The sequence below is a fragment of the Empidonax traillii genome, unplaced genomic scaffold (genome assembly GCF_003031625.1).
Source record: "Empidonax traillii isolate 1590-97213 ecotype Southwest subspecies unplaced genomic scaffold, ASM303162v1 scaffold25:size3598162, whole genome shotgun sequence".
In the NCBI taxonomy this organism is placed as follows: domain Eukaryota; kingdom Metazoa; phylum Chordata; class Aves; order Passeriformes; family Tyrannidae; genus Empidonax; species Empidonax traillii.
The window spans coordinates 696,890-715,031 of record NW_020955218.1 but is presented as its reverse complement, the minus strand read 5'-3'; the positions used below and the strand labels follow the sequence as shown (position 1 = coordinate 715,031).

Genomic DNA, 18,142 nt, shown 5'->3' with positions numbered 1-18,142 from the left:
ATTTTCACTATCTCAAGATTAATCAGATCGCAAAGGTGCATCCTAAGGGAGAAGATCTGAAGAATACTAGAGCACATCTTTTAACCTCCTTGAAGAGTTATACTGAAAAGCTTAAAAAAATTTTCACTTTGTTTCATTCTCCTACAGTGGTGCCTCTTTACTCAGATGCAGCAGGCATCTTCAGTCTCCTCTTTTTGATGCTTTTTCACCTGCCTTCATGTCTACAGGGACTCATCTACTACAAGAGCTGAAGCAGATGAGGTAAAAACACAGCCATATTGCACCTCATTTGCTCCTGAAAATACTCAGGAGTCTGGTGGTTGGTAGATATAGTCTGATTTCTGGTGAACATTTATAATGTCCAACATAAGTAGATCAATTGTTAGCAACAACTTGTGAGAAACCAAGGATGAAATGGAACTGGCAGCTGAACTCTCTCTCTCTAGCACTTTAATGGCAGTTTGCTCCATGCTACATTAATGGCATAAGGCCAGGACAAAACCAACAACCAACAAAACGAGTTTACATTAGGAAAACTGGGCAAATTTTGCAGTCTGGCAGTGTAAGAAAGCACCTCTAAATATTTTGTCTTTTTGTCTTCTGTGGTCCCCATTACTTTGAAATATGGAGTCATTGCCTGTGTAACATTCCCCCATTCAGTAACCTGCCTAGCAATAAAACAATAAAAAAACCTCATGATCATCTCAAAAGGACTGCATTTGTTTTTCAGCAGAAAGAACAAGGTATAGCCTAAACCCCTACATCATGTGTATTATTCATCGAATAATTTTATGTTTAGTTACAGAATGATTCCCAGTGACAGCTTCCTAATTCATCTGAACTCAGACAGGATTGACTTGGCCAAACTAGTTAAAGAAGAATGCATTTTTCCTGGATATGCATCCCATACCCCAAAGCTTCACAGGAGCTGTGAACCAATTAGATGACACAGCTAGAGGAAATGCATAAAAAAGACTTAAAATAAAATAATCTTCAGTGAAATGTCTCCATATTTAGTTAAACAGCACTGCTGATTAAGGCTGTACATGAGCTCAGTGTGGAATCCAGAATTGTTGCAGCTGACAATCATTAGCAAAAGCCTGCTGTCCTCTAGTTTCATCTTCATATATTAATTTCATATACAAGGAAATAGAACTATTTGGAAATACTTGGCTTTATTTAAGTCTCATATATAGATATCCCAGCAAAAATACATTAACATGCTTTACACTTTGCAACAAGACAGCGATCTCACAGGATCAAATGAATACACAGTAATGACTACAGTTGAAACCATTTTTCTGGTTAGTCGATTTTTTTTTTTGCTTTTTCATTTTTTTCCCCTGGTGCCTGACTCTGTGGGAGATAAGATGCTCAGTTACTGAATGGGATATGTGTTGTGGGCAAAACAGAAAAGAAAAAAAATGGTTTAGCAAAAAGCCATCAGAGTGCGTACAAAACCGAGAGGCTTTCTTCTTCCTTGTGATCTTTGTCTCTGGACTATTTACCTTAAGATTGTGTGGGCTAATCTACAGTACAAAACTAGTGCAACATTCCAAACTATACTGGAAAAACAGGACACTTGGATAACCACTTCCAAGTCGGGAGAGACACTTTCCTTTCTGATAAAGCACTTGGACACCAGTGGTAACTTTGAGGCTGTTAAATCTTTAGCTGTGATCATTCTTTCTTATTGGCAGTGCAACACAATAAATGTTTGGGCTTTTTCTCAGGTGGGAATTAAATTTTCCTTTGGGCATATGCAACTGCACTTCCTAGATATTTAGAAATTATTAAGAAGTAATGGCCAACTGGCATGCCCCATACACAACCAACTGCCTATGAGTACAGGGATGACTGCAGTCACTGCTGGACTTTATGTCTAGTTGCCATCTCCTGCATGTCTACTATTTATTTGGAGATTCAGTAATTTAATTAGTTACGGCTAAAAGGCCCAGATGAAGAACACAGGTTCACATCCTTCCCTGCACATTGTGGTGTATGAACACATGTGCTGAATTGTTATTTCTCCCTGATAGGAAGAATCTAGCTTTCCATGTCCCACATCTGTACCTCCTCTTCCTTGTGCTGTGTAAGCCAGTACTTTCTATACCTCCAAAAGGCAAGTCTTGGTGCTAATTCATCATGCACTACTGTACATAGATACAAGTATCTGACCACATAGGAAATACAAGTTTCTACCAACTAATGACTGCACAGACTTTCCTGTTGTTGTTACCTTTCAGTTCTCTTAGTGCTGCTCCTTCTAGGAATAGGCCTAATCCCTGTCTGTAGAGGGATAAAAAAACAAGTCACGTTGGGTTCTTTACAAATCCTATACTGGGTCAAATGTTGCCTTCTTACAGCTTTTGCGTATTCGGTGGGAGTGGTGAACTTAAACCCGAGAGCAGAGTTTGGCCCACATCACTCTGAAGTGTCTATTAACTCTCCCACACTCAGAAGTAAATAAAGACGAGATTCCTCTCAAGCACAATTGAGCCTAAAATACAAACCACATCGCTCACAACAGGGAGACCAGGGATTCAACTTCAGTCATACGGTTCTCTCTTCCTCCCCCCCGACTCTCATCAGTGAGGAGAAGAGGGCAAAAAAGCTCATTTGATCCCAGGATATGCCCTGCACAGGGCTCATCCGGAGCACAGGCCATCAGGAGCCACAAAAGGTGCTGCATTTCCCTTGTTCAAAACCACCAGAGCCGAGGCACAAGGTATCACACCTCATTCCTGCTCTGCCCGCTTGCTTTGAAAGCATTAATTTTCCTCCCAGTTGAATGCTTCTCCCCCCCAGCCCCAGTTCTTCCTTGCACAAACTTGGGAGCCACCACTTCTATTTACACCAGTGCCACAACCCCGTGTTGCCACCTGTCAATCACAGCTCCATTTGCCTTCAGGAGGGTGAATAAGGAGGAGGGGGAAAGAAGAAAGCAGGAGGACCTCTGCATTGATCAGAAATGCTTGGGGTGGAAAGGAGGGGGGAGAAAGAGGGAGAGAGAGATGGAGATAGATTAGGGGGTAACAAAACTAGAGAGGAAGATAAACAGAGCCAAAAAGAAAAATGTCCTTTGTTCATTTAAATGGCTCTCTGCTCCCAAGCCCTCTGCATGACTAATGCCATGCTGTGGTGTGTAAACCTCTTGGGCACATAACACAAACAAAGCATAACTCGGCCTGAACAAACAAAGGCCTGAGCAACAGTGATTGAATTCATCTTAAAACAACAAATCAATTCTTCCCTATTAATGCCCTAAATACCAGCGTAGGAGCACTGTCCTGTTGTAATAAACAGCCATGTGTTCAATTACCGTCTGTTTTCCCAACTACTGCTCTCTCCAGTAATTACACCATGCAATGCATTCTACATTGACATTATATTAATGTGCTGGGAGGAGAGATCTTAAATACGAATTAAATCACGGCTAAACATCTCAGAAAGCCCTACCAAGCTGCACAAGTGCTAAAAGGGCATTCTTCAGCAGAAAGCAGAGACTGACTCTTCTCTTCACTCACTCTTCACTTTCATCCCCTGGCTAAATAAATAAATTAAAACTCAAGCTTGAAAGAACTCCATTGCCCCAAAGACCGCTGCAGTAAAGCTTTCATAAGCTCTCTAAATTCCACTTCACCTGTACTCCTCAGTGAGGAGGGTTTCATAAGTATCAGCTTACGTCACTTCAGATAAACAGTAATGACAAAAACTCTTCCACAACAGACAGGTGACAATAAAGCAGGGCAAGAGAAACAAAAGCAGAAAACTTCATGGGCTGAGACAAAAGCAGGAGGATAAAAGTTTAAGAAAAGGTTTCTTACCCTTTTGCAGAACCATCAAGCAACTTCTATTGACTACTGAATAGAGCACAGCAAACAAACCAAACAAAAGATGTGATGAAAGACATATTTACTCATACAGGGCTCCTTCCCCCCACCTCAACCTTTCTTTCCTTTTCACATACACCCACACTGCACCGTTTGCATTGTGTTGTTAAATAACCAATAGCAACCCAGATGAAACAGTGGAAGGGTTTCTATGATGCTGTCAAGCACCAGACAGATGCTTGGCAGTGTCAATATGGTTCTTTACATTTGGGTTGTGCCAAGGTTTGAAATTAAAAATAAAATAGAAATAGTAACACCGTGAGAGGAAGAGAAAGACAGGAATGAGTTAGTGCATGGATGTGCAATAAATTTTTAAATCAATGGAGAATCATCCCAACTGCTGGGTTTTACTTCAGCAATTTAAACTGTTATGGAAACAGATGAATAAAGATTTGCTTTTTGCTTGTGCACTGGACTGCAAGAATTTTAGTAGAAGGCACAATCAAATTCTGGAGTGTAACCACTGCAGATTTCTAGGCCCTCTAGAAGAGACTCAGAGGTTTCTGCTGCAAAGACATGCCCAGAACGTCTAGCATATGAAGTATGATAAACTCCTGAAGTCATTTTCAAAATAAAATGCCCTGCATGCTGCAAAACTTTGCTGACTTGAGGCTTCAGAAAGCACAGAAATTTGCACGTTTAGGGAAAACTGAATTTTGAAACCTTTTCTGACTAAAATATTACAGTTTACCCTCAAACCCACAGCACATAACCATTCAGATGTATTTAAGTGTCTTTATAACAACAGATCATTTGTCCTCCTCAGGTCATTAGATAGAGAAACACCCCCAGAACTTCACCAGGTTTTGCAACTCATTTTTATTTGACTAGTTTGCATTTTTTTTTCATTTCAGCTGCCAAACCAAGTCAGGGGAAAAGCTGTTTCCACCTGACCCAAAATGTTTTATTTAATCCTAATTGAAATGTTTTCATTTCTCTTTCAGATTAATCATCTTAAACATTTAAAAACAAAAAATATCATTTCCAATGAAACATTTTGTCTAAAAATGTTGACTGTTCCAAATTTTCTACTATTTTTTGGCTAAAATTAACTTGTTGAATTGCTAAATGGTATCAGTCCTTAATTACTATTTAACAGGTTTTAGGGTGTTTAGGGTGGAGAGCTCCCAACTCTCCCTTATTTGGTTTTGGAGCACTTTTTGAAACTATACATTGCAGTATAGAAATCACACACATATAGCATGTTTTCTCCTGAGGCAACACAGAAACCACAACACAATTAAATTGTAAAAGAAAAGATGATGAAAGGAATTATATCTTCCCAGTACAGCTTATGTACAATGCAGGAGATGTGTATAGTTGTGTAAAACCAGCAAACCTCAAACCACCTTAAAAATATCAACGTTAAACAGACACATAACTAATAAAAGTAGGCAACAGCTTCAAACTTAAGAGTGTTTTTACAAGGCTACTTCATTAGCTAAACAAGCAAGTGGGAGTTGCTGCAAATGTTGCTCCTTGCCATACTAGAGGCTTTCCCTTGCTTCTGGTAAACAGAAGACACAAGACAGCCTTGTGAATAGCTCATGGCACAGACTGAGATCTAAAGCTAATCAGACAGGATGACAGGTCATCTTAATCAACTTCAAAAAGCCAATCCACATGCTTATCCCAGCTCCTCGCCTCTCCTTCCCTGATCGCTCTCTCACTCGTTTGGCCGTATTCTCCCCTTCCCCCTCCACTTACTTCCCACAAATTGTGCTGTTAAGAAAGAACGTGGGGAGCCCTTCAGGTCTCAGCATCCTGGGCGCAGGTGGTGGGCCAAACTTTGAAGTGAGCTCTCCACTAACTCTAGAGCTGGCCGTGCCTCCTCCGTAAGCAGCTCTTATTAAAAAAAAGACCAAGCATCCACTAGAACAAAACCAAGCAGGCCTATTTAATTAGGGCAAATGCTTGATATCCACTTCTTCATGTTAAACCACACAGTCACACAAGCCTGGGAGGTCTGATTAATTTTAATATGCACGGTCGTGACAAGCGCCTCGGGGGTAAGAGAGAGGGGAAAAAAAAATCCCACAAATCCTGCTAGCTCGACAAATAGGTTTTGGCTAAATGTTGTGTATGTTGCCCAGATTAAGATGTTACTATTCAGCAAGGGCTTGAACCTTTAATATGAAGGACAAGAGGCCCGAGAAACAGGTGGCTCGCTCTTCACTCTTGAATAAATGACATCCCCAAAAGCTGCGGCACACGAGCATACAGAAAGAGCTGGCACAATCCCTCATGTATATTTGTATATTACAGTCTGGGTCAGAGGTTTCTCCAGCAGTTATCCAAGGGTTGAAATGAAGCTCAGAAAGCTAATGGCTTTTCCAGGGGAGGGCGAAATAAAAATAAAATAATAAAGTAATAAAAAATGAAAAGAGAAAAGGCACAAAAACCGAAGCCAAACTGATCTAACTGGAATACATCAGGGGAAACAGGCACATCAAAACAGCATGGGGGCAAGAGTGACAGCAAGTTTTGAAAACCCCTATTGAAACAAATCAAGGCTAGTGAGGAGTCTGGCTACCTGGAGAATTAGGGGTAGATAGGAGCCCAAATAATTATTTTTGTCTTGGTGAACCACTTATACGCTGCACTGTTAAATATGGGAAGTGAAAAGATAAAGCATTTTGCTTTGGCTCCTGCTTGTCCAATATTATGGAGTGAACGTAGCCTAGAAAGAAATTTTAATTATAGAGATTCATCAGAGAAGGCTTTCATTCTAAAACAGGGAGGGGGAGAGGGACTGCATCTTCTCTCCAAAAGCACAAATTTCCTCTATCTCACTTGACCATAATGCTTTCTTCTATATTTAAGATGCAGTATCAGCACCTCAGATGCCTTTATCAAAAGAGAAAAGAAAAATCCAAAAGCTACAAACCTTTGAGGATGCAAGCAAGAGAGACTTGGAAGGGAATCTAAGCAAATTTTGAAAACATCCACTGAAATAAACCGTGACTATCAGGCTAAACTGTTAGGAAGGAAAACACTTAAAAACTGAAGGCGACAAATGAATAAACTTCACTTTGACCAAGTGAGAGCTGGCAAGGCTTCAAACCTAGCCTACCTCTGTTCTAGAGTTAAAGCACTTGTTAATAAAGGCGTAAGCTACTACAGTATTTAACAGTGCCTTCTCTTCACACAGGCCTATTTTATAAGCCTCATCTTTAAATTTTTTTTAATTATTTTTTATTTGTATCAGCAGTATATGAAGGCATATTTCCATATGGCAGGGTCTTTGAAAGAAGAGCATGGAAGTTTGACGCTGGTTTGCTCTACAAGACAAGACACGTTTTCTGGTGACAGACTGTAAGGGTGAACGTGGAACCACAAGGCACCCGAACCATCCTTCCACAGCAGCAGGAGCGTATGAACAAAACTTAAAAGTACTCAACTGCCAAGTATCCTTGTTTGTCCTTCAGTGGAAAAGCATTACAAAGCCTCTTCAACACGTACTCTGTCAAAGGGACAGTGAAGAACCAAATAAAAGAATTTCAAACCCCAACCAATTACAGTATCCTTAGGCTTTTCCTGAATCTGTGCACTTTATTTCTTCCCATCTCATCAGATGTGATTTAAAAAGAGTCTGCATTTCAAAGGGCACCCTTCCTACGCCCATTAATGGCCTGCTTTGGAATTTATGTCTTAAGAAGAGGGAGACCTCTTGATTTCTTTACAAGATATGTTGATTAGAAGTTTGATAATATTAGGAGGTATTCTGGGAGCTTATTTCAACTAGAGAGCCTGAATTCAGCACAGTTCACTTTTACAGACCACAGAACTGCTTAAACAACAGCCATTTAAATTAGTACATGAACAGGTGTTGTGATTTATAATGTAAACTTAAACATCAAATACAAATAGCCTTTGGGAGACATTCAGAAGACAAAAATCATGCCCGAGAGGCCTTTCTCATCCCTTTTTTTCTGACAAGTAGTTACTTACAGTATTGCTGCATACTATAATACATGACATTCTAGTACTCACATTGCCTGTTAAAGCACTGCAAACACACACATTACCTTCTTAATAAACAGTTGAGATGAATTGTTCCTACTCAGAAGACCTAAAGACTACTACACTGAAATTCTGGAATAGGAAAAATATGAAACCCTATAGATATATATATATATATATATGCAATTCTTAAGAGTGCATGTTTATATGTATTTATGTCTAAATATATAGAATACATGCTGTATAGATATATCTGTGTACATGTATTTATAGAAAATTCAAAGTATTTATTTAAACAGCCCAGCTGAATTGAGTTTCAGAGGTTCTCAACACAGAAGAATGAGCCATGCAGATGACTGACTGTACCCACACGTGCACACGCTCATACGTGCAGTCTCTGTGGTCACGTAGATGACCCATATGATCCTCTTTATGCAGAATTCCCACGAATTCTGTACAATAATATGGATCTGGCCTCAGCAAATAGACTACGTAGGTTTTAAAGATAAAGAGACAGATATATAACCTGGTACAAATATATACTGGCAAAATAGAAAAAGAAGATTGATTCTTAATTAAAAGTTAGGAGATGTAAAGAGCCAAAGAGTACTCTGGCTTATGCTAAAAATAGGAGAGAATTTACTTGTTTGCCTATTTCTCTTCCAGAAGCCAAGCCATACGTTTAGGGGAAAGGCTACACAGATTTCAGAGATTTAATTTTGCACAAGCAGAGGCCATAAATTAAAATACAGCAATCCAATCCCATTAATAGTGCAAGAAAAAGCTAAGTGGTTGCTTTGGTCTTTGCTTTCACAAACTTGTGTCAAGCTCAGTGACTTCAAAGAGATTTCCATTTCATTTCTACAAATGAGGAGAACAGACAGACAGAGAGTCTCTGCCATCCTCTGATGCCTGAAGAAAACAGAAGAAAAACATGCCTGTATCTCATTCGCCTAATGATTTTAGCTGCAAAAGGAATCCTGTGGTCGGCAGATGACCCTCAGGGCAAGGGCTTGAGGTCTGTCACAGTGTATAAGGCTCCTCCAAACCCACTCCATTATCTTCATTATTGTATACCAGGAATAAAAGGGGACTGACTCCTCTTCTGAAGTTCAAGTTAGAAAGGACAGAATGTTTCATGTAAAATAACATTGTGTGACTTCAGTAATAGGTTTATGCCTTTGGGGGCCGAATACTAAAGCTGCATATAAGGATTTTCCACAGAATTTGAGAGAATAAAAATGAGCACTGTATTAGTAACGAGTAAAATTCCACAAGTTTTAGATTCACTGAAACACTCCATGTCTCTGTGTCAGCATGACTCATTGTCAATCACATACTTTCATACAGCAAGGGTAAAATGGCAAGTTTAAAGGTGGGGGGGGGAGGAAAAAGCATGGAGCTTTAGAGCTAAGTATAAACCCCTATGAAAACAAAACAAAAAATAAAACCAGAACTCATACACATATCCAAGGAGGAAAAGGAAGTGACAAGCTTTGGGAAAGTAGGTAGCATGGTTTCCTACAAGGCATATTAACCAAAGGCACATATACAATAAATCAACATGGAAACCATTTATATGAAGAGTGATGCTTCCCTTGTCAGCTCATGCGTGAGTACACGTATGTGTTTATCTAATGCACACATAATGTAAAAATCCTTGTCCTTTACTGACAGAATTTACTAATTTTTTTATTCTTATTTTCTAACAAACATAATTTAAGAAAAACCTCTGCCAGTATCAATAAATATTCTTAAAAACAGTCAAACTTGTTATCAGTATTTTGGAATATCTCACTTGGCCTCAAAACCAGTTTCAGAAAAGAGAATTCCTTTCCCTGACTGATACATGGATGATGACCTAAAGTTGTCTACCCAGCCCTTCTCTGTTTTTCTGATTTTGAAGAAACAGGCCGTTTTAAAGAATGCTTGAAAAGCACGTTTCCCACAGTAATTCAGAAGACAATTTCAAACAATAAAAAGAGAGCAAACATAGCCCATTGTACAAGTTAAATAATATATAAACTTTTGAGTACATAGAGAAATGGGAATCCGGCTCATATCTGGTCTTTGAAAGATTCACAGGAAATTGATTTAATTAAACCTCAACTACTGGTGCAAATGTTTCCCTTTCTTCCCAAAGGGAAATAAAGTATTATATTATTTTTGTTGACATAATGCAGCAAAGCTAACCAAGATTCTCGGTGTTCATCTTACAAAGCTCCACAAACTAGGAAGACTAAAAACTATTACTGAAATACACAGTGATCACAAATTGCTGAATTGTTACCTACATGTACTATCAAAGATTCCCACTTGTAACATCTTATTCATGGGGAAATTCATTAATATGCTAATTACCTGACTAGCAACCAGTGATGACTGACAACTTTACTTTAGCACTACATGAAGAAGACATGACAATAATTTTCTGCTGGAGTTCAAACAGAGAGAGAGACATTGTGCTTCCATCAGTACATACCTCATTTAGGGAAAAAGATTCATATTTGTGGAGGATCTCTAAGAACAGTCTTGCCATCTGCACCCAGAAATATATATTTTTTAATTAGCCACTCTAAAAACAATCATGTTGGCTGAAGGGAAGGGGGAGGGTGACTTGTCAAAATGATGTATTTGTCCCTCACCACCTTTCAATGCTCTTATGCAAGTCTAATTTTCTTCCTAGCTAGCTCACCTCTCTGGCCTCCTTTTGTTTCATGTCCCATTTCCCATTCTCTTCTAACTTCTGAACTTTTGTTAGTTTGCTTTTAAGGAGAAAGGGAAAAAAAGCCCAACTCTTTCCTATTCATTTTTTCCTGGATGGGGAGTAAGCAGAGACATGAATATGGCACCCTCATAATGATTTAACTAGGGCTTAATGAAATTTTCATCACAACCTGCTGTTCAATTTAATGGCCTTTGAAAGACAATAGAACAATGGCTAGAGGGAAGAAAAGATTTTTTGTTGCATGCATTTGCAAAGCCCAACATTCAGTTACTCCCCCTCCTCTCTCTCCCAATCTCTTCACAAAGATGTAGATCTTTTGTTTGTACTGTATATTTTCATTTTAGTAGGGCTGAGATAATGCATAAGCTCTGTAACCATTCTCATGTCTATCTGTGGCCTTTCCTTAATGGAGCTTGTGAAACCTCATACACGGAGTATTTATACATTGCCCAGAACCCCCTGTTCTTTCCTCTCTCTCAGATAAAAGCCTGGTCTCCTTCCCACCCCACCCCACCCCAGTCTTTTCCGTCCAAAGGCACAAGGTATGTTATGGCACCGACTACTAAGTCAATGTAAATGCAAAAGAAACAATGTAAGTAACATTTCAAAAAAAATGCTTGGACAAAGAATTTGCTTCCCAGCAGACCCTGTGTGCTCCAGTCAAGAAAAGACTCATTTACAATCCTGTCATGCTCAGGTATGTGACAATGTGCTTGTGTTTGCATTCATATTTTCATTCCAGTATGCAGGTTGTGCTAAAATTTTCTTGTAGGTACTGTCAATTCATGCTTCCACACTGAAGGGACCTCTGAGGGCCACGTTTTTAAACATTTGAAATACATTTTCACAACAGGACAGGCGAGTGTAAATGAAAATACAGTCTCGTTACTGTGCAGCAGGGCCCAAAAGTGCCCCAAAAATCCGGAAAGCATGCTGGATACCTATGGAGAATGTAGTGAGAACTTCACCTCACAGTTAGGGCCTTGACTCTGCTCCAAATAGGCAAAAATTAAAATTCTTGCTCAAAGGAAAGGTGCTCTGTGGCTTCTCAGAGGTGAGATGGTTGGTCCAAGTCTCAGCCCCCAGAGCCCGAGTGCCACCATCACGGACTGGACATACGGTCTCAAGAAGAAACCAATTCCCCAGAAATTCTACCTACATGCCAAGGCTGAAACTTGCTGGCCAGACATAATGCAGAGAAGGTCTGTACTGTGTTTGTATAGCACCTACACTACAGAGGATGATGTGCTCAACAGAAATGCTTTCGTGAATTCCCAGTTTAACTTCTTACCTTTCAAATAATGACATGCCCACTAGATAATTTCACAAAAAACACTGACACTCCTGATAACACTGTTTTTAGCTCTATAAATGGGGGAGAGGGAAGGAGTGGAGTAAAAGCAATCAGGCAATCAAAACTGGTTCATTGCATCCAAATTGAGGAGCTGTGTCTGTTGCAACTGTGACAAAAAGACCACTAGACTCTTATTTGGGAAAAGCTAAAAATGTTAGCTATGATGGGATATTGCTGAAATTTATCTCTAATGTAGACAAGAACTACGAGGTTTTTACTTCAATTTTGCTATGAAGGAAAAGCAAACAGAGCAGAAAATGGGAAGATTAAAAAGTATACATACCCAAAGAATCAGGAGAAAAGAAAAGAAAATAGAAAATTTTGGCCAGTTTCCCAGGCCTTACCTTCTGGCTCATTTTTGATGAGCTCTTCCATTTTTCTTTGCTTAAGGGTGTCTACAACATCCGCTAGGCTCCCTTTGCGCCTTTCTGGGGTTCCCAGGGCTGTGCTGGACAATGACTCTCCACTCTGACGCCCACCTTCTTCTGCCTTCAAGGGTGAGGTAGATGAGTTGTGCGGGGCAAATGAAGACATCACTTTATTGCCATCAACTTCCTGAAAGGGGAGAAAAACAAGATGAAACATTTCTTTCTTTTCCTAAAGAAGAAGAAAAAAAAATAAAGACGTAAAGAAAGAAAGAACAATCCTTTGTGCTTTGAGTTCATTGCTGTTTGTTCTTCTGTTGAAACCTTTAAAAAGGCATGCAATGCTTCAAAAACACCCAGAACAAAGCCTTCCCATAAAGCATAAACCAAGATTACAGGCTGGAGTGAACAAAGATCAGCCTGCAAGAGAGAAACATAAAATACAGTTTTTCCCTAATTGAGAAGTGTTGTACTCATAGGTTTCCTAATAACAATGGTATTGATTACCTTTAATTGTTTGTTCTTTTACAACTTTCCTTCTTAAAAAAACCTTCAATTTTTACAAGGACCATTAATTTCCTGACTTTATAAAGTACTTAATGCCTTGATGGCTAGTTGTTGTAAGAAATAAAATAGTAACCAAATACTAAATGCCCTTCGCCATAGGACTTATTTTAACTCACAGTTCAAGCAGGTTTCCCATCTATAAAGGACGAAGCAATTTCTTTCTGCATTCTAATTCTCTTTCTATTCTCTTCTTCTGCCTCAAACCTTCATTTCTCATAGAGACAGTATTTTTCACAAAGGGGGTCCTAATGACTTTCACTGGCAGCACAATGGCAAAACTCTGTGACTTCCTGGAACATACACACAACCCTCCTCACGTGAGAGTCCACAGAGGTCTACTCATTAATTTTAATGGAAAGCAAAACTGGGTCCAGCATCTTCAAACTTGCCTTCATTAATGTGAGAGCCTTCTCCTCCACGCCTCCTCCAACATAAAACAATGTTCTCTGCACGTATTCCTTTTATGTCTCTGTTATACCCTACGCTTCTTACATGTCTCTCAAACTCATTTCTTCCTCTGCTAACATGTGCCATCTATAGCTGCAAAACTTCGGTCAGTGTCTCCAAACGCAGCTTGCTGCAGAGTACATACACTGCATAAAATATAACGCTATAAAAGTGTGTAGTTTTTACTTTGATCTGATTTTCCAGGTATTTTTTTTCACTATCTTATTTCATTTTTGTACTCCAGATGTTCATTGAATATTATTTCTAAAAAAGCCACTGCATCATCTTGTGAGCTGAGTTACAGACTTGGCTGAAAAAGTCGTAATAATTTTTAAATTGTTTTCATTTTATAGGGTATGAAAGTGATACAAATATATATATACATGCACACAGTTTTTAGTGATTTGTATTATAATAATTTTTTTCTGAGCAATTTTTTATGTCTCTGCTCTAATAAACCACAGTATTTCAGGGAAAAAAAAGTATATTTTTGTAAACAGAACATAAATTGCTAAAAATTATCTCAATAAAATCTGAATAAAGCTACACAGAAGATGTGCAATAACAAATATATTTGTTTTCGCAGACTACTTTGTTGTGGCAAAAAGATTACCTTTGCTTAAGAAAACTTTTAATGCAAATAGTTTTGAGCAGCTTGAATGTGTTATACTAGTGAATAAATTCCCTAACAGAATCGGATTTAACTGAGATTACAATCTGGGCCATCATATGCCCCAAAAGCCAAACCCAGTGCTGTTAATGAGAGACTTTCTACTGACGTCAATGAGCTTTTGACCAAGCCCTAAAAAATTTTCCGACTCTAGTCAACAGAAATGCTCCTTTTTTTCCTTTTTTTCTTGCAGCTCCCTCCATTTTTATTTTGCACACGGAAAATTACTAGTTCCAAACACTGGACTTCAAGAATTAATTGAAGCCAAATGCAATTTTTTCCCCCCATATACAGACCTGAATAAACTAGTTTTTAACACCAATCTAGATGAGGCAAATAGTTAACTTCAGCATCAGTTCAGATTTTATCTAAGATTCAAACCTATTATCACCAAGTGGTAATTTTTTTTTTCCTACAGACAAGGCCAAATGAGGAAGTATCTTAAAAGCTGCTTTCTTATTCACACTTTGAATCAGATATGCCAAATACCATCATTAGTTACAGTTTTTAAATCTACCTGTACCATCAATTAAATACAGGATATTTAATAGGATATTAAATACTGTTCCTCATTTGACCAGGAATTAGTTTCTTGTTTTAATCCAAAGCAGGCCCCAAAGACATTCACTCGTGTTTCTTAATGTCACACACTGGTCACAGACACAAAGTACTTGCAACAACTGCCTAAACCTCAGGTGTCATCACTGCTGTTCTCATGCACATTTCAGGTGCAAGCAAGTGGGTTTTTTTATGTACAAACATATTCTGAGTAGAAAACCTGTTTGTTATAAGAGAAGTCATGTAAGAACACAATATTATGTAAAGCAATATCAGATGATTTTCAGAATCACAAATTGCTTGGCTTTCAAATGGAACTCACAAATATTTTCAAAACTACTCAAATTTCTCTGTCTCACTTTCTGGGGAAAAGGAATTGTGGGGTGGAGAGATCAAGGCAGTTGTCTGTGAGCAAAGCATCATGAAAGGAGTTCTGGATACTCAATTCCTAATTCTTTCAGATGTTCTGTGGAACCATGCTTAAAGTCACTTTCGTGTCTGCATTTCAGTTTCCTATCTGTAAAACAGGCACAAAAAAAGTAATTTCTTATATTGCAAAGGTTTTGGAATGATAAACTCATTAATAACAGAGACATCCTTCTCCTACAATGTTGGCTAAAAGCCTTTATATAGTACAACAGTTAAAAAGACTTGATAGCTGTATTAAAAAAAAGGAAAGAGAAGTGTTCTACACAGATTTTTTTTTAAAGGTAAATTTTATACTAAAATATACATCTGAGCAATCATCCCCAAAATAAAAGTTTCCTTTGACTGCTCTTGTTAGGTGTGCATGTATGCAGTGTTTGTATATCACATACATGGGCTATTTATACACTTGTGGGGTTTAAGATACACTCCTCTTAATCAAAACACATATACAGTAGGGGAACAGCTGCAATCACATCTCAGTGGGCTAAATTACAGTACACCAGTGAATTATTCATTCAAAAAGATCTGTAGCAATCACACATACATTGCGTGATTTGCAATCTAAGAGGGATCCTCTCCTTTCCATACCAGCGGATGAGAGCACACATCAGCTTCTGCTGTTGAAGACAGTTCAACGTGTATCCTCTAGCATACCAGCTCAAGAATCTGTCTTCCCCACTTGTCCATGATCTTTTTATTCTGTCATTCAGAACAACAACCTGAAACGTGCAACTGTTATCTTGGCTTTCGCTTTACATTCCTCTGCTTGATTTGCTCTTTCTTATGGCATTACTGGAGAAAGTGGGTCTGGATTTTTACCTCTAGCATGTAAAAAGAAACCATCCTTTCACATAAAACCTGCTTGTGTCAACGGTTGTATAAAGCTGAAAAACTTCTAGTAAAGAAAATCCTCTGATACTGCATATGAGAGCTTAACTATCCCCTTGAAAACACTTGGAGAAATCCTTAATGGCAAGAAAGATATGTCAGCAACAGTTTAAAATTAATCCTCTGAGAAGGAAGTTCCCTCCCAACAAGCAAGATTTAGCAGGTTCCTTTTCTAAAAGGACAAATCGACATGACTTTTTTTCAGTTCAACTGGGAGAAAAGCAACAACACTGTAAGGAGTGGTATTAAAGAACATAAATATCTACTAATGACACTTTAGAATTAAATCCATCAAGCCACACAAAAGACCTATCGGTCACCAAACCAGTGGAAAACCACGCTTTTACTGTAAAACAGTCTCTCTCAGCTGCGTAACCATTTCACCTGTTCAAGTTTGATTACATTCCAGCCTCTGGCACTGTTAATCCCGGTAACAGTTTTATGCAGTTAGCAGCTGCTTGGTGGACGGGGCTCTATTGTTCATTTGCATTGCGAATAGCTCTGCTAATGTGTGCTGGCACAACATTTCCTCCGACTCTGAGCTGGGATTGTACTCACCAACACCTGATGCTGCTGCTTCTCGCTCTTCCCACTTCGGAAAGGCAGGCAAGGACCTACACAGATTGTCCTGAAGTGAACACCCTAGGCCCTTCTTTCCCCCACAACGACAGCAACAAAAAAAGGAACTGGCCCTCGTTTCGCGTCTTCTGCTTCTGTTCCAAGCTAGAATCCACGGGAAGACTCATTCATTTACAAGAAAGTTGCCTCGATATTGCCAAACAGCTTTCCACCTATGGAGGAAATACCTCTTCCAAGGTTTAATGATAAAACAGGCTTCTGCCCTTTCAGGATGAGGTCAATAATCTTCCTTTGTTAATCTTGGGCAAGCTTTACTTAATCTAGCCCCCTTGTCACCTTTGTGATTGACAGGAAAAGTCGTGTCACTGGACAATGGACTTATCCTCACTGAGCAATATCTTTTTTGAAGATTACACAATGTTACCCTTGCTCTCATAAAAAGTGCAAACATTTTGCTGTTAAAAGAAACTATTCATTCCAACTGTATCTTTCGAATTGTCTCTTTCTGTTTCCAGGGTCCAAGTGAGGCCTATTTCAGTTCTACAGAGGAACAGTGAAAGGCTTAATGAAAAGAAACAGGTTGTACTTGGTGAAATTTCCAAAATATCTCTTAGTGCTCTAAATAGATTTCATCTTTTCCTTCTTCATCTAGAGATGCACGTTATTCCTGTCTGCAATTAAACTCAAACAGAAAACTCTGCTTCCGTGACATTAAAATTTTGTCCCAAACCAACCAAGAATCGAAGCAGAATAAAACTCAAAACTAAGTCTGAAACTGTTAATTACCACCATATGGTATGAAAGGAGGCTGCATCTGCAGGGGGAAGAAAAAAAAGAAGAAAAAAGATATCATGAGAATCTTCTGGGTTTGCAGCCAAAAACACCTGGAATAAAATACTTGTGTCTTTAAAACAAGCACTGATATTGTCTGATTTTAAGAAGTTTGTGATCCTAAAAGCAACCTAACAGGTTTTTTTTTTTTTTAAAAGCTGGAATTTTGCCCATACTTCTTTCTTTTAGAATGTGTAAAGAAGATACAAGAGCAGTATTTTTTTTTCTCTGCTTTCTACATTAGAGATGTAGGCCTATCTATTTTATAGTCTCCATAGTGACCAGGAAGCTAATAACAATATGACATAAGAGATAATCAGAAAACAGAATACTTCACATTTCTGAAGACAAATGATTCTTAAGCAGTTTAGTACTGGTTCTTATTTATCTTACCTAATAATATTTTAAGAAATTAATATCTATGTTTAAGATTCAACAGCATAGCTACTCCAAGTGAAAATCTGAAAGCTGTAAAAACACTCCCATTGTCCACAGGAGGCCCATCAGTAATTATGAGAAAACACAACTTGACATTTCCATATTTTTTAAGGTTTAAAAGAAACAAAACAGACACATAATATTCACAAAGCAAGAATTATCTTTTCTTTTTTCTTAGCCTTCCATTTACGATCTTTGCCTTAATTAATGTAATTAACTTACTTTAGGAGCATAAGTGCCATCAGCTTTCAAGGGGAATTATATTTTCAAATCAATTAAGTGATTTGGAAAACTCTCTCTTTCTACATTCTATGTCACAGGGGCTGCAGGGCAGGTATTACCACGAACCCGTGTGGTTTATGGTGGCTGTCAACCTGGTACCTTCACAGGAAGATGAAACACATATCCCATAAGGCTTTCCAGTGGACACAG

The 18,142-nt window shown here is 38.6% G+C and overlaps 1 protein-coding gene across 7 annotated transcripts in view; it reads right to left on the bottom strand.

Moving 5' to 3' along the window:
• The window catches only part of SOX5 (SRY-box 5), a 640,352-nt gene that overhangs the window by 207,572 nt on the left and 414,638 nt on the right, over positions 1 to 18,142 (bottom strand). For all 7 annotated transcript variants that reach the window (XM_027905265.1, XM_027905273.1, XM_027905234.1 and 4 more), the window contains one exon: positions 12,283 to 12,493. In XM_027905265.1, the coding sequence (XP_027761066.1) occupies positions 12,283 to 12,493 (211 nt within the window). The remainder of the gene's footprint in view (positions 1 to 12,282; positions 12,494 to 18,142) is intronic.